General features: G+C 39.3%; 1 protein-coding gene across 1 annotated transcript in view; it reads left to right on the forward strand.

The window, feature by feature from the left end:
- The window catches only part of CNTNAP5 (contactin associated protein family member 5), a 1,031,770-nt gene that overhangs the window by 691,228 nt on the left and 314,009 nt on the right, over nucleotides 1-26,533 (forward strand). The window contains exon 12 of the mRNA XM_070769229.1: nucleotides 219-338. Within this exon, the coding sequence (XP_070625330.1) occupies nucleotides 219-338 (120 nt within the window). The remainder of the gene's footprint in view (nucleotides 1-218; nucleotides 339-26,533) is intronic.

Here is a 26,533-nt window from a genome sequence, read left to right on the forward strand (position 1 = left end):
CTAGGAGCTGTTGAGAAGAATGGATATTAGGATGAATGCCGGAGACAGTTCCATCAAACATTGGGCTACTTGTTTCTGAAGGCTTAGAGGGAAATAAGATTATAGGAGACGGGAAAGAAATCACAATTGGAAGTCAATACAGTAAGAGTTACTGATCCTCCAAAGGGACATGCAGAGCCAAGCAAAGTTTCCTCTCTGCTGCCTTTATGTCTTTCCAGCCCTCTATGAGCAATCCTGCGAGGTGTACAGGCACCAAGGCAACACGGCTGGTTTCTTCTATATCGACTCAGATGGCAGCGGCCCCCTGGGACCTTTCCAAGTGTACTGCAACATCACAGGTAAGGGTGTAAAATTCCTACTCATGCTTCATGTCGTTACGTGATGGTACACAGCAAAGGAAAACCCACTGGAAGGGAACACTTGTATAAATAAAAAAAAAATTAAAGACCAACTTCAGAGGGGAGATTGTATTTAGGTAAATAATAGGAATTAGCAGCTATTTTATTTTCATGAGAGAAGAGAATGTGATAACGGTCTTGACAAGGTTCCACTGAACCAAGGATTAATTATCAAGCATATTTTGCAGAGCTAACCAAGGTCATTTCTCTCTTAGAAGTCAAAAACAAAAAGAAAACCTCTCAGAGTTGGGGGGATTAAACAAAATCTTCTATATTAGTGCAACTGACCAGTTATCCTGCAGATGCCTAATCAAAACCTGGGATAATTCTATTTTCCCTGGCAATCTCATAACCTCTTGTAACTTCTTTCTAAAAGTAGTCTAAGGACATATTAAGAGCCAGTTACTATATGGAAACAGCATGTGATTACTAATTTATTCTTTAAAAAAAAAAAAAATTCCACACCACAACCTGGTGTAATAGTTATTTAAAAATATAGCAATATGAGTACTCTGTTGTGAATATTGTTAATCAGCACATACACATTTTTGGTTTGTTTGTTTTGAGCACTGGCCTTTGAAAATGCCAGCAGAATCATGTAATGAAGCAGAAAAGTAGGAGTCTATCAAGGCTCTTTGAGTCCTTAGGCCCCAGGCTCTATTGCAACTGGGTAACCGCATCACATCTGTGGAGCTCTTTCCATAGCCAAACACTGTCCTGGGGACCCAGGATATTCAGAGAAATAAGACATAGTCATTGTCATTCATAGGCAGTAAAATCAGGAAAAACAGCATGCACTATTACAGGTAGAAATGTAAACAAACCATTGCCAAAACAGTGATGAAGGGCATTTAGCAATAATTTGCCCATCTGAATACAAAGGACCACACTTTTTCTGCAGAAAATGCTAGTTACATGGAATTGTGTGTCATTTCATTCCATTTCCATAATACTTCATTTCTCCAAAATGTATGCTAACTGCTTCTCAATAGCCCTATGACATAATTAGAAACTGTGTTACTGTTTTCTTTTCATGGTTATGCCAGCCTGTAATGTTCAACAACCTGGTCAAGAAGTAGACTTCTTAGTAGATCTTGGTTATTTTCCAAATTTAATTAACATATGAATCTCTGGGGAATAATGTTAAAAATAGACTTCCCAGAGTCAGAAATTCTAAATTCAGTAAATACATTTTACTGAGCTTTTCAAGTGATTCTGATGTAATTTGTCCTCAGTCCACAATTTGAAAAAATGGAGGAAGTGATTTGGTTACAGAATGAGGCAAAAGAGATCAGTGTCAGCTGAATGATGGGTGTGACATATAATAATAGGATTTTTGGTCATGGCATCAATTACTCAGCTCCTGCCATCTTTGGGAACTGAACTGAGAGTTTGCAGATATCATGTCTTTTAATTCTTTGCAACAAAAATCTGGGTAGATACTTTTAACTCTCTATATATTACATAGAAGGAAAGAGCATATGAGAATTTCATGACCTGCTAGACAATAAATCCTGAAAGTTATAGTCAAGACTCAGGAAGCAAGCAAAACCTTCTGGTGCAGCAATAATCTATATCACTGAAACATTAATTGGATACTTTGTATTGCTTTTATTTTGCTTGAAACCCTGTTTTTATTTTTGTAATAAAAGTAATCAATGCTAATTACAGAAAATTTAAGGGGAAAAAAAGTGTGAAGAAATATAAGGTCATGTATAAACCACAATCAAGAGATTGCTATTGATATTTTATTATTAGATTTTCCTTGGGGCTTTTTAAATATAAATGTATATGTGTGTTTTTCTATGAATGTTTATGTTTTTAGATATATATTTTATATTATGAATTTAATAGATAAGCACAGACTAATCCTATTTTTATTAAAGTATATATATATATATATGTTGAATATAGCTTGACAAATTTAACTCCCCCAAATAATATAAATATAATAACACACCATGTATGACTGATTCATGTGTCTCATTTACATGAAATGCTCTATCCCTCTTTGGAAAGATTTCTCTCAGGATTTACGTTTGATATTTGTTCATGAGTGGCTAAAGATGAATGTTTACTTATATTAAAGTTTTCTGTTTTGCTGATATGATGCTAAAGGCATCAAGGCCTCTGAGTTATGTCCCAAAATTGATAGGCTGTTTTGTGCATGATTGAGGAATTCTTTGAAATATGCTTTTTGGTCACATCAATTGCAAATATATAGGTGTTTGGTTTGGTTTTTGTTTTCCTAAAGATACTTGTAGAAATACAAGCTAACTTCTGTGTAGGCTGAATTATATAATTCTCATATTTAACTGACAAAAATTTTTAATGCATAATATAATGGTAATCAAGTACATTTTTTTTGTTTGTGAATGTTAAGTGTTCTTAAATGTTATTAAATGAAACTGACTTATGACACAGGATAAGTGTGACAAAGTGCTTCAAGGAAGAAAGGGATGCACAAGGGAGGGAGGGAGCCAGGGATGGAGGAGAGGGAAGGTGGAAGTCGTCAGAGAAGACATGCTCTGTGTCTCACTCTGTTTTTTGTTTTGTTTTTTTTTTTTTTAATTAATTAATTTATTTTAATTGGAGGCTAATTACCTTACAATATTGTAGTGGTTTTTGCCATACATTGACATGAATCAGCCATGGGTGTACATGTCCAGAGTGAACAGGGTGGGGGACACATGTTCACTGCGATTTTTAAAAGCACAAAGCTACTGGTTTCCACACTTTTCAGAGGCATTCCTGAGGTCATAACACAGAAAGTATGAACAATGCTGGGAGGCAGGGAACCTGGGTTCTCTCTCTTCTCTTCCTTGTGCCAGTTGGCTGAGTGCTTTGGCCTGACTGTGCATTTCCAAAATAAGAATCTGGAGCCAAGTGGTCCCACAGGTCTTCCTCATTTAGAACTCCCTGAGACATCATTGGGTGGGTGGGTAGGTGGGGTTCCCTGGGGGCTCAGAGAGATCATTTGAGTTTCAAAAGAAAGGGAAAAAGAAAAGTTTCTCATAAGTCTGCAGACACTTGTAAATGGATATCTTGAGGGTGATGAACAGGTTTTATTTATGGAAAACTGTAAATCTGAACCCCAGATACAATGTGTCTCTTTACAGTGTATGCTACCCATTTCTACAGATGAGGTAGCATTTTGCCCCTCCTGGGAAATTTAAGTCTGTAGTGGCAAAGAACCTGCAATGTGGGAGACTTAAGAGATGCAGGTTCAGTCCCTTGGTTGGGAAGATCCCCTGGAGGAGGGAGGGCATAGCAACCTACTCCAGTGTTCTTGCCTGGAGAATTCCATGGACAGAGGAGCCTGGTGGGCTATGGTCCATAGGTTTGCAAAGAGTCAGGCCCGACTTAGGTAACTTAACAGCATCTCACCTACTACAGGGTAATCTTTGGGAGATGAGGTCCCCAAGTACCCCTTTTGGTGGAAAGCAGTGTGATCTCTGCCTGGGATGGTAGGGCAAATTATAGGAGAAACTAAGGGTGTGATTAAGCTGATGTGTAGGGTGGACTAAATGTAGGCTTGTACAGATTTCAACAGGGTGCCATACCCAAGGCTATATTCTAAGTAACTTCACTACAGGACTGGGCTTCCCTGTGTGGCTCAGATGGTAAAGCGTCTGCCTCCAATGTGGGAGATCCGGGTTCAATCCCTGGGTTGGGAAGATCCCCTGGAGAAGGAAATGGCAACCTACTCTAGTACTCTTGCTGAGAAAATACCATGGATGGAGGAGACTAGTAGGCTATAGTCCATGTGATTGAAAAGAGTCAGACAGGACTTCACTTTCACTTTTCATCACAGGACTAGGGGGTGGGAGAGATGGAAGGCCCAGTGTTTAGATGGAGGACTGAGTGAAGTTATAGATGAGAAAGACAGAGTATGTTTCTTCAGGAATACATGTTTGCCCTGCTTTTAGCTTATCTCTAAATGATGTACAATTCATTTTGGTTCAATTTAAATGTGTACATTTCAGGCACTGCATGTGCAAACTGCAAAGGATGCACAGTGTGTCTGCCTCAGTGTCTTTGTGCTGCTCTAACAACATTTCACAGATTGACGGCTATAACAACCCCAGGAGTGTGTTGTCTCACAGTTCTCAAGGGTAGAAGAATAAAACCTAGGTGCTAGCAAGGCCCAACCCCTCTTATACCTTTTGGGGAGACTCAGTCCTTCCCGGCCTCTTCTCAGCATCTGGCAGTTTGCCTGACCCGTGGGCACTTCTGGGCTCCTAGCAGCAGCCCCTGTCTCTGCCTCTTGAAGACTGTCTCCCTGGTTCCATGTGACCACCACATCACATGTAACCATTTCCTTTTATTCATCTGTGTATCTTTTTCTTTTCTTTTTATAGGGACACCAGTCATGTTGGATTAGGGTCCAACCTAATGGAGTATGATATTATCTTAATTTGATTACCCTTGTGAAGAATCTATTTCTCATTAAAGCCTTGCATATTCACAGGTGCAGAGGATTAGGTATTCAAGAGATCATTTTTGGGGACACAATTCAGCATGGAACAGTATCATTTCAGTCTCCTTTACAGGCTAATCATGGAAAAGACACAGTGGTAATGAAAACGTCTTGTCAAGGGTGTACCTGCATGCTGTGTGCTGAGAGCATGCAGTAGGGGCACCTAGCCCAGCCTCTCCTGGAAGAGCTATCAGGCAGACAGGTAATGTCTCTAAGACCTGGATGGAGAGTAGGAAGTGACCAAAAAAAGACACAAAGGATGGCATTTCCAGGAAGAGCAAATGAATGTCAGAACAAGGTTCCAGGGGACCTTGATCCTGCACATTTCTTGGGCCCAAACTCACCAGATGAGTTTCTAGTTTAGAACATTTGGAAAATACATGAAACTGAATGACTAAAAAATTAAAAGATAAAACTCACTTGAATAGGAACAAAACAGAAGTTTTTGAAAATCCGTCATCTGAACTACAGTTTGTCAGCAAGGAAATCTGCTATCTTAATTTTAGGGAAAATAAAGATTTTTCTTCAATTTACTTTTTATTTTTTATTGGAGTATAGTTGATTTATAGTGTTGTGTTAGTTTCAGGTATACAGCAGAGTAAGTTATACGTATACATATACCCATTCTTTTTCAGATTCTTTTCCCATATAGGTTATTATAGAATATACAGTAGGACCTTGTTATCTATTTTATATATAGTAGTGTGTATATGCTAATCCCAAACTCAATTTTTTATCACAGATAATTCTTGAGCATGCCAGACTATTTACCTATCCCCAAAGGAAAGAAGAAAACTTTTCTTACTTTTAACTTTTTATTTTGCATTGGAGGATAGCTGATTAACAACATTGTAATAGTTTCAGATGGACTGCAAAGGGACACAGTCACACATACACATGTGTCCATTCTTCCCCAAACTCTCCTCCCATCTGGGTTGCCACATAACATTGAGCAGAGTTTCCTATACTACACAGTAGTCATCCATTGAAAATACAGTAGAGTGTACCAGTCCATTTCAAACTCCCTAACTATCTCTACCCTCATCCTTTCCCCCAGCAACCACGAGTTCATTCTCTTAAGACTATGAATCTTTTTGTGTTTTGCAAATAAGTTAATTTATATTACTTCTTTTTAGATTCCACATATAAGGGATGCCATAGGGTATTATTGCTTTTCTGTTTTACATCCTTCACTCACTGGGACAATCTCTAGGTCCATCCATGTTGTTGCAAATGACACTAATTCATTCTTGATAGCTGAGTAATATTCCATTGTGTATATGTCCTATTTTCTTTATCCATTCCGTTGTCAAGAGACATTTAGTTTGCTTCCATGTCTTGGTTATTATAAACAGTGCTGCAATGAACAATGGAGTATATGTAACTTTTTGGACCATGTTTTTGTTCCCAGACATATGCCCAGAAGTGGGATTGTAGGGTCATAGCTTTATTTTTAGTTTTTTAAAGGGACATCCATATTTGAACAATTTTCCGAGCACCAACAACAAGCCAGTTTTCAGGTTATAGATAGTTTTTGGCACTGTTTCCTACTCTGGAGGACTGGATCTAGAAAATGGATTGCTTACTTTAGGGGCTGTTTAAAAAGGGGTGAATGCACAAGAAGAAATTAGGGAAATACACTATACTACAGACCTTTTAACAAAGGAACTTTTACCACTGTCAGGCTTATTCAGGTGAGGGGAAGGAGTGTGGCCAGAGCAGAAAGGAGGTCAGGATGCGAAGAATCTGTGCCTTAAGACAGCTATGACCTCCAGCGTGGCAAAAGCCAGCAAGGAGCCTATGGAATAACTTCAGTCTATCCTTGTGCCTTTCAGTCTCTTTCCTACGTCTTCATGTAGCAAATTCTGCTAGATTTTAGAAGGCGAGAGTACTGTAAGTTCTCTACATTCTAACGTTCAAGTTGCAAACTTTCAAAGAAGTGAACCTGTTTTTGCATGTCCATCATGTAACTTAGTTCAGGTGTCTGGCATGCATTGCCATGCATCCTCTACAAGTGGTTGCACTTTTATGTACTTTACTGTACTGTACTATATACAGTACAGTAGTTCACTATCTTTACTTCAAGCCCAGAATGTCCAGAAGCAAGCATAAAAGCAGCAGCAATGTAGCTGGAACTGCTAACTGCTCAGTGATAATGATAGAAATGAGAGAGTGGAGTGAGGTGAAAATATGGTCAGTCAGTCACCTCACTCAATCATGACCGACTCTTTGCAACTCCAAGGACTGCAGCAAATCAGGCTTCCCTGTCTATCACCAACTCCAGGAGCTTGCTCAAACTCATGTCCATTGAGATGGTGATGCCATCCAAATATCTCATCCTCTGTCATCCCCTTCTCCTCCTGCCTTCAATCTTTCTCAGCATCAGGATCTTTTCCAGTGAGTCAGTTCTTGGAATTAGGTGGCCTTCCAATGAATGTTTAAGACTGATATCTTTTAGGATTGATTGGTTTGATTTTTTTGTAGTCCAAGGGACTCTCAAGAGTCTTCTGCAACACCACAGTTCAAAATCATCAATTCTTCAGCACTCAGATTTCTTTATAGTCCAACTCTCACATCCATACATGACTACTGGAAAAACCATAGCTTTGACTACATGGACCTTTGTTGGCAAAGTGATGTCTCTGCTTTTTAATATGCTGTCTAGGTTGGTCATAGCTTTTATTCCAAGGAGCAAGTGTCTTTTAATTTCATGGTTGTAGTCACCATCTGCAGTAATTTTGGAGCCCAAGAAAATAAAGTCTGTCACTGTTTCCATTGTTTCCCCATCAATTTGCCATAAGTAGATGGGACCAGATGCCATGATCTTCATTATTTGAATGTTGAGTTTTAAGCCAACTTTTTCACTCTGCTCTTTCATCAAGATGCTCTTTAGTTCTTCTTTGCTGTCTGCCATAAGGTGATGTTGTGTGGATATCTGAGGTTATTAATATTTCTCACGGCACACTTGATTCCAGTTTGTGCTTCATCCAGCCTGGCATTTTGCAGGATGTACTCTGCATACAAGTTAAATAAGCAAGGTGGCAATATACAGCCTTGGCATACTCCTTTCCCCATTTGGAACCAGTCCATTGTTCCATGTCAGGTTCTAACTGTTGCTTCTTGTCCTCCATACAGATTTCTTAGGAGGCAGGTAAGGTAGTCTGGTATCCCCACCTCTCTTTCTTTTTAATTAATGTATTTATTTTAATTGGAGGCTAATTACTTTTCAATACTGTAGTGGTTTTTGCCATACATTGACATGAATAAGCCATGGGTGTACATGTGTCTCCCATCCTGAACCCCCACTCTCACCTCCCTCCCCATCCCATCCCTCAGGGTTGTCCCGGTGCATCAGCATTGAGTGCCCTGTTTTATACATTGAACTTGGACTGGTGATCTATTTCACATATGGTAATATACATGTTTCAATGCTATTCTCTCAAATCATCCCACCCTTGCCTTCTTTCTCCCACAGAGTCGAAGGTCTGTTCTTTATATCTGTGTCTCTTTTGCTGTCTTGCATATAGGGTCATCATTACCTCTTTCTAAATTCCATATATATGCATTAATATACCATATTGGTGTTTTTCTTTCTGACTTACTTCACTCTGAATAATAGGCTCAGTTTTATCCACCTCATTAGAACTGATTCAAATACATTCTTTTTAATAGCTGAGTAGTATTTCATTGTGCATATGTACTACAGCTTTCTTATCCATTCATCTGCTGACAGACATCTAGGTTGCTTCCATGCCCTAGCTATTGCAAACAATGCTGCGATGAACTTTGGGGTACACATGTGTCTTTCAATTCTGGTTTCCTCAGTGTGTATGCCCAGCAGTGGGATTGCTGGCTTGTATGGCCATTCTATTTCCACTTTTTTAAGGAATCTCCACACTGTTCTCCATACTGGCTGTACTAGTTTTCATTCCCACCAACAGTGTAAGAGGGTTCCTTTTCTCCACACCCTCTCCAGCATTTGTTGTTTGTAGACTTTTTGACAGCAGCCATTCTGACCGGTGTGAGATGGTACCTCATTGTGGTTTTGATTTGCATTTCTCTGATAATGAGTGATGTTGAGCATCTTTTCATGTGTGTGTTAGCCATCTGTATGTTTGCTTTGGAGAAATGTTTGTTTAGTTCTTTGGCCCATTTTTTGATTGGGTCATTTATTTTTCTGAAATTAAGCTGCATGAGCTGCGTGTATATTTTTGAGATTAATTATTTGTCAGTTGCTTCATTTGCTATTATTTTTTCCCATTCTGAAGGCTGTCTTTTCACCTTGGTTATAGTTTCCAGCATTGTGAAAAAGCTTTTAAGTTTAATTAGGTCCCATTTGTTTATTTTTGCTTTTATTTTCATTACTCTGGGAGGTGAGTCATAGAGGATCCTGCTGTGATTTATGTCAGAGAGTATTTTGTCTATATTTTATGCTAAGAGTTTTACAGTTTCTGGTCTTACATTTAGATCTTTAATCCATTTTGAGTTTACTTTTGTGTACGGTGTTTGAAAGTGTTCTAGTTTCATTCTTTTACAGGTAGTTGGCCAGTTTTCCCAACACCACTTGTTAAAGAGATTGTCTTTTCTCCATTGTATATTCTTGCCTCCTTTGTCAAAGATAAGGTGTCCATAGGTGCATGAATGTATCTCTGGGCTTTCTGTTTTGTTCTATTGATGTATATTTCTGTCTTTGTGCCAGTACCATACTGTCTTGATGTCTGTAGCTTGGTAGTATAGTCTGAAGTCAGGCAGGTTGATTCCTCCAGTTCCATTCTTCTTTCTCAAGAATGCTTTGGATATTCTAGGTTCTTTTGTATTTCCATACAAATTATGAAATTATTTATTCTAGTTCTGTGAAAAATACCATTGGTAGCTTGATAGGGATTCCATTGAATCTATAGATTGCTTTGTGTAGTATACTTATTATCACTATATTGATTCTTCCAATCCGTGAACATGGTAGATTTCTCTATTAGTGTCATCTTTGATTTTTTTCATCAGTGTTTTATAGTTTTCTATATATAGGTCTTTGGTTTCTTTAGGTAGATTTATTCCTAAGTATTTTATTCTTTTCATCACAATGATGAATGGAATTGTTTCCTTAATTTCTCTTTCTGTTTTCTCATGGTTAGTGTACAGTAATGCAAAGGGTTTTTGTGTATTAATTTTATATCCTGCAAATTTACTATATTTATTGATTAGCTCTAGTAATTTTTTGGTGATGTCTTTAGGGTTTTCTATGTAGAGGATCATGTCATTTGCAAACAGTGAGAGTTTTACTTCTTCTTTTCCAATCTGGATTTCTTTTATTTCTTTTTCTTCTTTGATAGCTGTGGCTAAAACTTCCAAAACTATGTTGAATAGTAGTGATGAAAGTGGGCACCATTGTCTTGTTCCTGACTTTAAGGGAAATGCTTTTCACCATTGAGGATAATGTTTGCTACAGTTTTATCATATATGGCTTTTATTATGTTGAGGTATGGGCTTCCCTTGTGGCTCAGCTGGTAAAGAATCTGCCTGCAATGTGGGAGACCTGGGTTCGATCCTTTAGTGGGGAAGATCCCATGGAGAAGGAAAAGGCTACCCACTCCAGTATTCTGGCCTGAAGAATCCATGGACTGTATAGTCCATAGGGTCACAAAGAGTCAGACACAACTGAGTGACTTTCACTTTCACTTTTCACATGTTACTTCTATGCCTGCTTTCTGGAGTGTTTTTATCATAAATGGATGTTGAATTTTGTCAAAGGCTTTCTCTGAATCTATTGAGATAATTATATGATTTTATCTTTCAATTTGTTAATGTGTTGTATCACTTGATTGATTTGCATGTTATTCCTATCTCTTTAAGAATTTTCCACAGTTTGTTGTGATCCACACAGTCAAAGTCTTTATCATAGTCAATGAAGCAGAAGTAGATATTTTCCTGGAATTCTCTTGCTTTTTCTATTAGCCAATGGCTGTTAGCAATTTAATCTCTGGTTCCTCTGCCTTTTTTAAATCCAGCTTGAACATCTGGAAGATCAGGAAAAGATGGTAAATGTTGCTTATTCTTATACAATATTACAGTATAGTACTATATAGCCGATTGTGTTAGTTGGGTACCTAGGCCAACTTTGTTGGACATATGAACAAATTGGACTTATGAACTCACTCTCAGAATGGAGCTCATTTGTTTGTAGACAACTTACTGTACTTAGGTAAGGCTTTTAGTCAGCTTTCCCGGGCACAGAGAATGCTGTAGAAGGGTGGAGAGTACATCCTGTGGAGCAAATGGAAAATATCCCGGTTAAAGAACTGTCCAAAGAAACCCAGGGGGAAAAGTTACTTGCATTCATTAAGGATGAAAGTTGGTTGTGAAGTAGCATCAGTGAATGAAATCCACAAGCCATGCAAATATATGAAGTATTAATTTGTTCATTAGGTTCCCATTTGAAGCAGAAAGAACCTTCATTTGCAGCTTCAAAGAAAGTGAGATTAGAATGGATTCAAGGAACATTCATGAAAGAGACAATTAAGAGAGCTAGCTGACTCTCAAAGTTGGTAAGCCACTCAAGTGATGAATAATTAAGGACAAGTGAACCACTGAGAGAAACAGTGACATATACTAACATGTAATGTTTTATTCAAAGGGACACCTGGGACCCATGCCTCTATCTGATGCCTCTAAGTCTTTTAGCCTGAATGTGGACAGTTTTAGACAATGACGTGAAGTTCGTGTTCATCCTTGGCTGCAACAGCCTAGTTGGGCCAGTAGGGAGGAATGTATTTGAGACAACAAGGAATCTAGTTCTACTTGGGATTAAATTGCTTAGTGAAAATGAATAAGGTAGACTCACAGAATGAGTTAGATGCCATCAGAAAGTGAGGAAGTGCTGGGCACTAGAAACAATGCAAAGAGCAAGACAGGAGTGGAGAAAGATCAGGGCACAGTAAGAAGCTGGAATGAGTGAACATCCAAAGTACCTGTGCGGGAAGTGTGTGTTGTTGATACACAAAAATGTGGTGAGTGAAATATCAGATTGGTTGAGTCATGATGTGCAGATGATATCAGACATTATCATGAATACTTCTGTGAAGAGGATTTTTAAATAAGACTAATATTTAAATCAGTGCCCTTTGAATAAAGCAGATTGCCCTCCAAAAAGCCAGATTGGCCTTATCCAATCAGCTGAAGGCTCAACAAAACAAAGACTGACCTCCTCCAAGCAAGAAGAAAGTCACCCAGCAGACTATCTTTCTGCTTGAATTGCTATAGTTTACCAGATTTCCAGCCTACTGGCCTATCCTCCATATCCTGGGAACCAATTAGGCACTGGGGGAAAAAAAAAAAAAAAAATATAAATATATATATATATATATATATGAGAAAGTAATGGCAACCCACTCTAGTATTCCTGCCTGGAGAATCCCATGGACAGAGGAGCCTGGTGGGCTGCTGTCCATAGGGTCACACAGAGTCGGACACGACTGAATTTAGCATGTATATATATATATGTATATATATATATATATATATATATATATATATATATCCTGTTGGTTCTGTTCTCTGGAGAACCTTGACTCATGCACTTGGTACCCAGAGGTTGGGTGTCCCTTCTCTGTGGTCTGTTCTCATTTTTTGAATATTTCTACTGATCACACTGCATTATAACCACTCTTTACTTTTGTGTTCCATGGTCCTAGATGGAAAATGAGAAACAGAGTGTCAGGAATTCCTAGATTTACTGTTACACAGACTCTGTTGAGCCCAGGGTACATGGAACTCTGAGAAATCACAGCCACATTAAGCATTAATTTCTGCCTTTCTCCTTTTTTATTTTTTCCACTTCCCATAATTTATCTTAGACTAAGGCTGTGGTCCATTCCGTCAATGACAGCTTGAAACAACAGATATTACCGTCATGTCTAGTCCCCTACATATAAACGAGTTCTGTTCCAAGACTGTGTTTGTAACTTCAATATGTACATAAGTCCAACAAGTTAGTCAAGGCACCCAACTAATACAATCAGCTATACAGTACGGTACTATAATAGGTTTATAATACTTTCACACAAATAATAGATAAAAAAACAAGCACAAAAAATAAAGAAAACATTTTTAACCTGCAGTACAGTACCTTGAGAAGTACAGTAGTAAAGTGCAACAGCTCATATACAGGGGCTGGCATTGAGTGAGCAGTCAAGAAGAGTTACTGACTGGAGGAGGTACAGTGAAGGATTGTCAGCAATAGGAGACAGAGGGAAAGCTGCAATTTCACTCACACCTGAGGTTGATGAAACACACTTTTGCATCTTTGAAAGTCTGAAACTTGAAGGTTTGTATGTAGGGGGCTTACTGTATTCTAAACTGAGCTTGAGTCACTCCTGCTATTTGTAACCTTTCCTACAAGTCCAAGAGTGAAAAGTGTCCTGCTGCTCCTCATTGTTCCAAGATCCATCATTGCTCTCCTGTATCCCCAAGGCCTATTCTTCTCCCAACATAAGTGTCACTGGTGGAAGGAACACAGGTTTTGGAGTCACATTGCTGTTCCTATCTTAGCTCTGGCACGTTCTAGTTGTGTGACCTTGGACAAGTCATTCAACATTTCTGGATCTTGGTTTTCTTTTTTTATTTTTTTAATTTTATTTTATTTAACTTTACAATATTGTATTGGTTTTGCCATATATCAAAATGAATCCACCACAGGTATACATGTGTTCCCCATCCTGAACCCTCCTTCCTCCCCATACCATCCCTCTGGGTCGTCCCAGTGCACCAATCCCACACATCCAGTATCGTGTATCAAACCTGGACTGGCAATTCATTTCATATATGATATTATACATATTTCAATGCCATTCTCCCAAATCATCCCACCCTCTCCCTCTCACACAGAGTCCAAAAGACTGCTCTATACATCAGTGTCTCTTTTGCTGTCTTGTATACAGGGTTATTGTTACCATCTTTCTAAATTCCATATATATGCGTTAGTATACTGTATTGGTGTTTTTCTTTCTGGCTTACTTCACTCTGTATAATAGGCTCCAGTTTCATCCACCTCATTAGAACTGATTCAAATGTATTCTTTTTAATGGCTGAGTAATACTCCATTGTGTATATGTACCACAGCTTTCTTACCCATTCATCTGCTGATGGACATCTAGGTTGCTTCCATGCCCTGGCTATTGTAAACAGTGCTGCGATGAACATTGGGGTACACGTGTCTCTTTCAATTCTGGTTTTCTCAGTGTGTATGCCCAGGAGTGGGATTGCTGGATCATAAGGCAGTTCTATTTCCAGTTTCTTAAGGAATCTCCACACTGTTCTCCACAGTGGATCTTGGTTTTCTTATCAGGGACATGAAGATGATAAAATTGTCTGCCTTTTGAGATTAATCTGAGGAATATGTTATATATGGCAAGTTCCTTGTCCCAAAATGTAGATGGTCATGAAACAGAGTAGACAGATATCATGATGTAATATTAACCATGACCTCTTTCACTCTTACTGCTCTCCTAGTAGTATAGATAGAACCTATATGGCCATCTGAGTGGTGAAAATGAAAGTCAAAGTTGCTCAGTCATGTCCGACTCTTTGCGACCCCATGGATTATTCATGGAATTCTCTAGGCCAGAATACTGGAGTGGGTAGCCTTTCCCTGCTTCAGGGGATCTTCCCCACCCAGGGATTGAACCTAGGTCTCCCACATTGCAGGCCAATTCCTTACCAACTGAGTCACAAGGGAAGCCCCCAACTGAGTGGTTCAGTTCAGTTCAGTTCTGTGGCTCAGTCATGTCCAACTCTTTGAGACCCCATGAATTGCAGCATGCAGGCCTCCCTGTCCATCACCATCTCCTGGAGTTCACTCAAACTCATGTCTGTTGAGTCGGTGATGCCATCCAGCCATCTCATCCTCTGTCGCCCCCTTCTCCTCCTGCCTCCAATCCCTCCCAGCATTAGAGTCTTTTCCAATGAGTCAACTCTTTGCATGAGGTGGCCAAAGTACTGGGGTTTCAGGTTCAGCATCATTCCTTCCAAAGAAATCCCAGGGCTGATCTCCTCCAGAATGGACTGGTTGGATCTCCTTGCAGTCCAAGGGACTCCAACACCACAGTTCAAAAGCATCAATTCTTCGGCACTCAGCTTTCTTCACAGTCCAACTCTCACATCCATACATGACCACAGGAAAAACCATAGCCTTGACTAGATGGACCTTAGTTGGCAAAGTAATGTCTCTGCTTTTCAATATGCTATCTAGGTTGGTCATAACTTTTCTTCCAAGGAGAAAGCGTCTTTTAATTTCATGGCTGCAGTCACCATCTGCAGTGATAATTGAGTGGTAAAATGTAACCATTCCCTCTTGCCAGCAATGGTGTTTTTATTCCTTCTGTGTTGCCACAAATTTCAGAGACCTTAGAAGCCTGGAGGGAGCATGTCTGAGGGGAAACTTCCAAGATCAATAAAGCAAAATTAGAAGGAAGAAACACTCTGACAAGATTTTCCCTAGAACCTGACATTTCAACTGACTCTACTATTTACTTTTTGCCATTTTGAATTGTTAACAAGACACCTTGTCAACATGTTAAAATATGTTTTCCAGCCACACAGTTTTTCCTCTGTGCAGTATAATTGCATATTTATATGCAAAGTTGTCTAGAACCACTAACAAAAACACATTTATTTCCTGTCTTGATGGATACAAAACCTGTTTCACGTGGCTAGACCTGTACAGAGACCATCAGGCACTAAAGAGAAGTTTGCAAGGAAGATACGGTCAAATCTTGAAAGCAAAACTTGTTTTCCTTCTCAAATAGCTCCTAATTCATTTGCAAGCCACCTTGGGAATTTCTATGTCTTATTACTGTTGCTGTTATGATGCTCTGTTTCTCACTCCTTTGGCAACAGGCTCTGTTTTCATTAAAACTCATCAAAGCATGCATGATGGAGTAGGTAGGCAAGCTGCAATTGAAATCTCTCTAATATACCTGCACATAATTGTGCAGTGGGATTGCAGGTAATAGATTATCATCCAAGTCATTGACAGAAAGAAAAAAAAAATGCCCATTCAGTTAAGTCTAATAGTTGTTGGCTTTGCTTTCCAAAGTTAGAGCAATGTCATTGAGGTGACAATCTTACGTATGGACTGCACAAGAGTCTGTCAGTATAGAGGAAATAACAGTTACTCATGACACACAATGGGACCACTCACTTATGACACATTTGTTTCCCCCAAACTTCGTAGTACATTGGTAATTTTTTGAAGCTGTATTTTACATCAAGAGGAGTAGAATTCAGTTTCTGGTGCCATATGTATTTGTAATCAAGTTCTGTCTTGGTATCTCCTATTGGCTGATTTCTATCCCAAACACTCCAGTTTACACATACACACACACACACCAAAAAGGAAGTATTAGCTTCCATTATCTGCCAAACTCTTCTACAGTTTGTAGAAGCTGGACTGGGCTCAAGTTCTCTAGGTTCTGCCATCGTGGCAGAAGTACTGTTGCCAAAATATAGTGACTTGATTACAGACCGGGTAAAACTGTGCTAAATATCTGTTGGTCATGAGACTAGTTCGAGATGCATTACTTTGAAATATTGTTCTTTTCTTTACAAATGTGTTAATGAGGCTGCTGCTGCTGCTGCTGCTATGTCGCTTCAGTCGTGTCCGACTCTGTGTGACCCCATAGACTGCGGCCCACCAGGCTCCCCTGTCCCTGGGATTCTCCAGTCAAGAACACTGGAGTGGGTTGCCATTTCCTTCTCCAAGGCATGAAAATGAAAAGTGAAAGTGAAGTCGCTTAGTCATGTCGGACTCTTTGCGACCCCGTGGACTGCAGCCTACCAGGCTCCCCCGTCCCTGGGATTCTCCAGGCAAGAGCACTGGAGTGGGGTGCCACTGCCAAGGCTACTGAGTTATAGAAAGAGGATTCCAACTAGAACCAGCAGATTTAAGTCTTTGGCTCTGCCTACTTCACCATACTTCTTATCAAAGGACTGGAAAGCATGGAAGGCAATCGTCTTCTATTTGAATCAATATGCATTGGTTGTTTGCTCTGTCCAGGCACTGACAAGGCACTTAAAGTATAGAAAAGATTCAGATACGGTCACCGAATTCCACAGAATATATCATCTCAAGTCCTTGCGGTAAAAAAGAAACAAAACACCCAAATCTTTCCCACTCTGATTCATAATTCATACATCAGCAAGGGTGATGCTTTAAAAACAGGTCTGCCCATACCTTCTCACCCCTTTATCCTGCCTGTGCAAATCGCAAGCTTTTAATTCATGGATTATATTTTTTAAGGACACGATTGTCAGGATACATGAATTCATATGCATTAATTCAAACTCTTAGAACGATTTCTGGTACATATTCATCCTCCAAATTATCATGTTTATTATGTATTATAGTTATTTCCCTTGGGTCCACAAACAAGTCTTGTCTTTGTATCTCAGTCTCTCTCTCTGTAAATGGAGTGTTTGATGATGTCTTCTTATGATTGAGATGTAGTCAAGTTAAATGAATTAATGTTTAAACAATGTTGGAGAGTGACTGACACCTAAGAAACTGAGGTTTTTCTCTTTATCTCCACGCCCCCCTTCCCTTGGAACTGTGTCCCTTGTCTGTGGACAGCAGGCTCATCACAATCCAGGGAGGATGCTACAGACTATGTCTCCTGATGGTCCAGTTATTGTTGCTCGGTTGGGACTCGCTCATGAGTGACATATGCACTGTGGCTCATTAGCAGTTTAATCAGTTGGAATAATGCCTGTATTTTGCTTCTATTAGGTTGGTACAAAAGTAATTGAGATTCAAAAATAATTGTAGTTGGTGTAAAAATAATTGTGGCTGACTTTTGCACCAACTGCAATTATTATTTTGCACCAACCGCAATTGCTGTTTTGCACCAACTGCAATTACTATTTTGTGAGAACTGCAGTTACTTTTGCATCAGCCATAATAACTTTTTAACTTCAATTACTTTGGTGCAAATCTCAATTACTTTGGCACCAACTGCAATTACTATTACTTTTGTGCCAACCACAATTACTTTTGCACCAATTGCAATGAATTTGCACCAGCCACAATTACTTTTGCACCAACCTAATATTCCAGAGGGACAGTTTGCTTTCTGTAGACCAAAGAAGTGTTTTCCAGGGGACTTTTTGAACTGAACAAGGATGGTCATCCAACTGCTTAGAAGACAGGAGACTTTTAAAATGTCAGTCTCCCTGTTTAATACATCATGCTGTCAGTCAGGGGCTTCCCAGGTGGCTCAGTGGTAGAGAATCCACCTTCCAGTGCAGGAGATGCAGATTCAATCCCTGAGTCAGGAAGATCCCCTGGAGAAGGAAATGGCTACCCACTCCAATGTTCTTGCCTGGGAAATGTTCTTGCCATGGACAGAGGAGCCGGTAGGCTATAGTCCATAAGCTCGCAGAGAGTCAGACACGACTTAGTAACAAAACCACCACCACACTGTCAGCCAAGGTGTAGTGACCACATACAGCTTCTAGAAGGCTGGTCTTTTAGGTAAAGCTGGGGAGTAGATTTGCTTGTGTGGAAGGCCCAAGCTTTAAAGTAGTCTCTCTGGACTAGCGGCAGACTGCATAATGTCCTGCTAAATTGGGCCATTAAATAAAACTACTAAGTTGTAAAGCTGTAGAATTACCATGAAATTAAAGCATTGTCACCTTTGAATTGCCAAGAGTTTTCACAGGCACTTAGAGAAATGCCTTTCACACACACCACTTTAGCAGGGCCAGTTGATTCCAGCCAAAGTGGGTGAGAACAAAAAGCACATGACAAAGTTGGGGGAAATGATTGTAATGTGATTTTCTTAGATTTAGGTGCTCGTTCATAAATGCACATCCATTTACTAACTCATTTCTTGGGTTATTTTATTAAATGTTTATTTACTCATTCATTAATTCTGTCATTTATTTATTTTTGCATTTATTTTTTCATGGGCTTGGTTATTGACAGGGCTTCCCAGGTGGCACAGTGGTAAAGAATCTGCCTACAATGTGGAAGATCAGAGTTCAATCCCTGGGTCAGGAAGATCCCCTGGAAAAGGGAATGGCAACCCATTCCAGTATTCTTGCCTGGAAAATGCCATGGGCAGAGGAGCTTGCTGCTGCTGCTGCTGCTAAGTCGCAGCATAGATGGCAACCCATCAGGCTTCCCGTCCCTGGGATTCTCCAGGCAAGAACACTGGAGTGAGTTGCCATTTCCTTCTCCAATGCATGAAAGTGAAAAGTGAAAGTGAAGTCGCTCAGTCGTGTCCAACTCTAGCGACCCCATGGACTGCAGCCTTCCTCCATCCATGGGATTTTCTAGGCAAAAGTACTGGAGTGGGGTGCCATTGCCTTCTCCGGCAGAGGAGCCTAGTTACACATTACTCATTTATTCAATCAGTCACTTAGAGTAAGTCCCCTACATATGAACGAGTTCTGTTCCTAGAGCACGTTTGTAAGTCCGATTTGTTCATAAGTCCAATAAAGTTAACCTAGGTACCACAATCAGATATATAGTACTGTACTGTATTTTTCACACCATACATAAAAACAAGCACAAAAAATAAATATATACATAAAAACAAGCATAAAAAATAAATATATACATAAAATCAAGCACAAAAAATAAAATATCTTATTCTTACATTAAGTACCTTGAAAAGTACAGTAGTACAGTTTAACGGCTGGCATAAAGTAGGTGGCACACGTGTTCTCATCTTTGAAGGTGTGCAACTTGAAGGCTTATATTTAGGGCACTTACTTTATTCAGCTGGTTATTTATGATAAGCCATTAAAATAACCTTTGAGCACTGGCTGGACTAAGCACCAAGGTTTCACAATGGATGTTTGTGTTATTCTCAAGAAATTCACAGTTCAGAGAGGGAATCAGATGTTGTAACAGTTTTTACACCTGGTATGGAAAATAGAGTAGCAACCAATAGTACAAAAAGAGCACAAAGGAGGCAGTGGTTATATCAAGGGGTGCATGGAGACGGGACAGTGCTCAGAGAAGACGTGCTTGAAGAGATGCCCTCTGAGCTGAATCTTATGCTAGAAACAGCTAACATTTAATCAAGTTTCTATTTGTTGGAGATGCCATGATAGGCACTTTACATTCATGAGGCCATTCAGGTTTTTTAGAAATCATGTGAAGAAGGTATCATTGTTTCCATTTTACAGAGCAGGGCACTGAAATCTTGAGAAGCTAAATAAATTGTCCAAGTTCTTGTCAGGAGCAAACAGTGAAGTTGGATCTAATTTGTGATTCCCGTTCCTGGATTCCTAGCCCAGATGACACAAATGCTCTGAGGCCAATGAACACACAAGTGTCGGTTCAGGCAGACCCTTCCTATCCCTGTGTTCCTGCCATCCATTGGTGAAGGCCACGGTGGAAAGCTTTTCCAGCAAGCGATCCTGCAGGGAGAAGATCTGTATCATTCCTTCTTGGATTGTCACTTTTTGTTGTTGAGTCACTAAGTCGTGTCTGACTTTGCAACTCCATGGACTACAGCACAACAGGCTTCCCTGTCCTTCACTGTCTCCCAGAGTTTGCTCAAACTCATGTCCATTGAATCTTTGGTGTTATCCAACCATCCCATCCTCTGTCACCCCCTAATTGTTCTAAGCATTTGATGAAAATTATATGAAATAAAGTTGCTTAAGTTTTCTTTCTTTTAAAAATGAACTGAGACAAACATTTAAAATGGAATTTTCTAGGCCTGTTCCCAGCAATGTTTATTCAGTAGGTTTAGGACTACAATAAACGTGACATTTTTAGCAAGCACCTGAAGATTTTGGATCTTGCGAAATATCTATATTAAGGTGATTATCACAGTGTACAGCATTTAATAATTGCCTTCCTTCTTTGTCTCCCCACTTCTAAGTAGGGTGGGGGAACTAGTCAATGATTAAAAGAGCTGCTCTTTTTAAGACCTGAACACAAGGCTTATCCTGCCCCTTCTTGATGGAACTTTCACAGCACATTTTTTATTGTGGGTACCTGGAAAGCCCTTCCTCGTGGTGTATGGGGCTCAGGACACAGTCCAAACAACCAGTATTTATTGAGGCTCCTCTGTGCTCCATGCTGTATAAGCCACTATAAACCACTGACCCTTGTGCTCTAGGACTTATGCTCAACTTCCAGCTCTTAAAACCTTTCCCTTTAGGTCATTCTATTTAATTTGTCCAGTTATCCCATAGATTCTCAACACCAGGGATATCGAGCATGTTCACTTCTATAAGACAGTTTCTTCATCTGTATAATAGGAATGATCAGTTAATCTTACCTCAGTGGGTTGATGTGTGGGTTAAATAAAATTAAATAAACAATGTACCTCATGTGCTCAGTACAATATGTAGCATTCTCTAAGAGCTTCTAACATAGAAGCCACAATCAAGCAGCTCCATCGTCTTGTTTGTGTGTATGCTCAGACATGTCTGATTCTTTGCGACCCCATGGAGTGTAGCCCAGAAGATGCCTCTGTCCATGGAATTTTCCAAGCAAGCATGCTGGAATGGGTAGCCATTTCCTTCTCCAGTGTATTCTCCTGACCCAGGGATCAAACCCACATTTCTGTGCCTCTGTAATCATAATGAACGGTGTGCATGTGTGCTCCATCGTGTCTGACTCTTTATGACCCCATGGACTGTCATCCTGCCAGGCTCCTCTGTCCGTGGGATTTTCCAGGCAAGAACAGTGGAGTAGGTTGCCATGCCCTCCTCCAGGGGATCTTCCTCATCCAGAAATTGAACCTGGGTTTCCTATATCTCCTGCATTGGCAGGCAGATTCTTTACTGCTGAGCCATTGGGAAGATCTAAATGTTGAAGGAATAAGGGACAGAAGCAATTAAGTAAGGCTTTGTTGGAGGCATAGAGCTTAGTTATGAAGTTGAAACATATGTGTCTTGAGTTAGGCAGAGAAGAGAAAAGAGGAAAAATCAATCTTGATGAGCTCAGGGACATCATGGATGTGGTGATGCAGCGAGCTTGTGCCCAAGGGCTCCTTGACTCGTTTGAAGGCTCTTGGCTTATCCGTGTGTTTTAATACAGTCTTACCTTTGGGCAAACACTTTTCTTGTTCAGGAGAATGAAATAACAAGTGGGAGTCAAAGGTTTCTCCTAGAAATCTTGCTTTTGCTTTGAGCCCAGAATTCTGGAGAGAGATGATGAATCAAAGTCGGTCTATACATTACAAAGAATAAAAAAGCCCAAAAGGTACTAGCAGTTTGTGATTCCACATTTTGTGATGCAAGGGAAGCAGAGGGACCCTTGGTCTAGGAGCTTTTATTCTTCATGAAGCTTCACAGCAGGTGAGCTCAAGTCTCAGGAGCACCAATCAGCCATGCCTGCTCTGTGCAGTTTGACTCTGTTCTATTTGTATCTGCTTGTAAAGAGGAGCTGATAAGAGACATTGGCTGGGTAGACCATCTGTGGTGACAGTTTCCATATGGTATTTTCCCTGCCAGCTGTGAGTGTCCTGGCTAACTCTTATGACTTAGATATGATTTTGTTCTGGAATGATATGTACTCATCTCCTTCTATAGACTGAGCCCTTATTGTTTGCTCCTATGACTTTCCTGTCCTTCACCTTTCTCATGGCTCCCCCTTGAATCCACATAATCAGTAAACATCTGCCCAATCCAGCATCGGCGGCAAGTGCTTGGGCATGGTTTGCATCCCAGCACTGACACTTCCTACTTTTGTCAAGTTATGTGATCCAAGGAATAACTTGGCTTCCTTGTTCCTTAGTTGCCTTCTTGGTCATTACAAATAGAGCCTATGTATGAGACTGTTGTGAGTTTTACAGGAGTTAATCATTGTAAACCAAAATTATTTTCATCACTCTGTTCCCAGAAACATTGACACTGGCTTCTTGGTGTTTCTGGGATGCAATGATGAAAATGAAAGTGAGAGTGAAAGCCACTCAGTCGTGCCCAACGATTTGCGACCCCATGGACTTTACAGTCCACGGAATTCTCCAGGTCAGAATACTGGAATGGTTAACCTTTCCCTTCTCCTGGGGATCTTCCCAACTCAGGGATCAAACCCAGGCCTCCCACATGGCAGGCAGATTCTTTACCAGCTGAGCCGCAAGGGAAACAATGATGAAAATAATAACTAATAAACTTCAGGAATGTGTAACACCTGGTGCCTTGAAAGCGCCCCTACAACTTAATCCAACAGCAATGACGAATACTTCCATTTGAAAATGGAAGAGCTACCATGGCATGGATGATTGACTTTGATAATACTTTTAAACTTTTATTACATTAATTAATTAATTAATTTTTGGCTGTGCCCCATGCATACAGGATATTAGTTCCCCAACCAAGAGTGGAACCCATGTCTCCTGCAGTGGAAGTGCTGAGCCTTAACCACTGTACCACCAGGGACATCCTGGAAATAGTGTTTGTTCTTGGAAAACTATTTAGTCCGTTGTTCTTAGCTGTGTGTGTGTGTGTGTGTGTGGTTGTAAGAGCACATTCACATGGGTTTGCTGGGGCAGAGTAGAATGGTTTTGAGCCTTTTCTACATGTGAAGCATTGTGTGAAGCTCTATCTTATTTTCCTCAAAGTTTTTATTCTGAAAAATTCAAACCTACAGAAAAGTTGACAATACTAAAATGAGCATCCATAAACTTTTCACCTAAACTCTCCAAACATGAACATTTTGCCCCCATTTACCCACATTTGTGCTACTCTTAGCTCCTCTCTCCCTCTCTCTCTCCTGTCCTTTCTTTGTCCTCATAGAAAAATGTTTATTTCTAAACTATTTGAAAGCAAACTGTAGACATGGTGATAATTTAAATCTGAAGACTTCACTTGTAGCAATACAGACAATGCTATATAAGCACAAAACTAAAACTATGGTTTAGTTTTATTTTTATAGGAAGAACAATAAAGATCACTTTAATGAATGTTATCCAATATATAATTCATCTTGTCCCTACACTGTCTTTTATAGCAATGTCTTTTTGTTTGACTCTCAAGCACTTTCTATATGTGGGATTTAATTGCCCTGTCCTTTTAATTTCTTTTAACTAGAAAGCCAGGTCCCCCACACCATCTTGTTTTGGTCATTTTTCATGACAGACATTAAGTTTTTGAAGAGTACAAACCAGTTGTAAGTAAAATGTTCCAAAGAGGAGAGCAGTGAGAGAGGGATAGAGTGGGAGTTTGAAGTTATGAGATGTAAACTATTACACAGAGAATAGATCAACATGGTCCTATTGTCTAACACAGGGAATTATATTCAATATCCTGTGGTAAATCATAATGGAAAAGAATATTTTTCACATATATATTTCATATATTATGTCCAACTCTTTGCAACCTCATGGACTGTAGCTCACCAGGCTCCTCGGTCCATGGAATTCTCCAGGAAAGACTACTGGAGTAAACTGCCATTTCCTCCTCCACATCACCTTTCTGACCCAGGGATTGAACCCATGTCTCTTGCATCTTCTACATTGGCAGGGAGAGTCTTTATCTCTGTACCACCTGAGAAACCCCCTTGTATCAGTTGAAACTTATAAATTATTTTACTTTAATATGTTTTTACTATTATTATTATATTTATTGATGCTCAGATTGTCCCATGTATAGCTGGTAATGATCCCTTTAATTCTGTTCCTATGTCTTTTGTGAGTGACCCCGTTAATCTTGGAACACTTGCACGCTTTCTAGTCCAAGATGTTCCAAGATGTTACCGTGAACTTTGCCTGCCTGACCCAGACTCAACTGTTTTCCCAAAGAAGCCTAGTTCCTTTTTGTAGCACATGGTATTTGAAAATTAAAATCTAGATGTTTGGTTTGCTTATTGCTTCTTCGTCTTTTTTATGGACACAGGTAAAAAAATGCATGTGTGTGTGTGTGTGTGCTTATGAATTTATATACTTAACTTTAATGCAAATCCACCACCATCAGATGTTTTCTCATCATTCCATCATCCATATGTATTTCTCTTCTCACATACTGAGAAACTATCCCAACAAAATCAATATATGTATACCTATGGCTGATTCTCATGATGTACTCTGCATATAAGTTAAATAAACAGGGTGACAATATACAGCCTTGATGAACTCCTTTTCCTATTTGGAACCAGTCTGTTGTTCCATGTCCAGTTCTAACTGTTGCTTCCTGACCTGCATACAAATTTCTCAAGAGGCAGATCAGGTGGTCTGGTATTCCCATCTCTTTCATAATTTTCCACAGTTTATTGTGATCCACACAGTCAAAGGCTTTGGCATAATCAATAAAGCAGAAATAGATGTTTTTCTGGAACTCTCTGTCTCAGTGAACTCCAGGAGTTGGTGATGGACAGGGAGGCCTGGCGTGCTGCAATTCATGGGGTCGCAAAGAGTCGGACATGACTGAGCGACTGATCTGATCTGATCTGATGGCTGATTCATGTTTATGTTTGGCAGAAACTAACACAATTCTGTAAAGCAGTTATCTTTCAATTAAAAATAATTATTTTTATTTAAAAATAAATAAACTTAAAATTGAAAAAATATATTTTATAATTTATTCTATCCTATAATACTAATCAATAGATTCAGAATCAAATAGCAATGTCACTACTGATAACAAGGTAAAGTTTAAGATTGACTTGAATTTTCCACTTTGTTTTTTAGACTATAGCCTCAGGATATATATAGCTGAACAAAATACTATATTTTAAAATTTACTTTAATTATTTTTTTCTCCTTTGTGGTTATCTTATCTATTTAATATATAGTCAGGCTTTTTTTTTTTTTTTTTTAAATATTCAGTTGTGGTGTTTGTCTCTTTTCATCTTTATGATTTAATTTTATGTTTTAAAAATGTAAAATATTTTCTTATTACAAAAATCAAATATAGCTACAATGTTTGACTGGTTACATCTTGTTCTCTCTCATAGTCTTCACTCTGTTCTTACAAATCTGCTCTATATAATCATTTAGTTTATCCTTGTCTGTAGCCCTATTTCTCCTTTATTCTTACAAAACCCATAGCATAGTCTTTTGCACCTTGTTACCCTGAAATGATTCTGTCTATCCTGGAAATAATTCTAGATCAGTTTAAAGAAATTTTATGTGGTCTTTATTATGGTTACACAGTATTTCACTGTGTCAATTAACTATCCTCTATTGAATCAGACAGCTCTTGGTAGATATTTATATTTTTTCCAATATTCTGCTTTTTGCAATAGATATTCTGGGCTGCATGGCAGAGTTTCAAGTACATATCAAAACATAGTTTCCTATCATATCACTTTGTGGTTGATTTTATGTTCTGTTACTGAAGCCAGTAAAAATACTGGTAGTCTGTTGAAGGTTTAGTTCAGTGATAAGTGAATACCTACTGTGGGTCAGGGGCTAGGAAGGCAAAGACTTATGAGACATTCTTTTCCCTTGCTGAGCTTGCAGTTTATCGGAGGGTCTGAGTAAACAAGTTGGCGTAATAGTACTTGAGTGAGACAAACACGGGATGCTGGTGGAGTTAGAAAAGTTTTCTCTCTGGAGATGAAGTTGGTATATCATTGATACTGTGATGAAAGAAAGATGAATAATTTCACTTTCTTCTTGAGCTTTCATTTTGTCAATCACCTTCAAAACCAGAATTTAGGATCCATGGAAGAAGAAGTAGATTTTTCCATTTTCAC

The sequence above is a fragment of the Bos indicus genome, chromosome 2, assembly GCF_029378745.1.
Source record: "Bos indicus isolate NIAB-ARS_2022 breed Sahiwal x Tharparkar chromosome 2, NIAB-ARS_B.indTharparkar_mat_pri_1.0, whole genome shotgun sequence".
NCBI lineage: Eukaryota > Metazoa > Chordata > Mammalia > Artiodactyla > Bovidae > Bos > Bos indicus.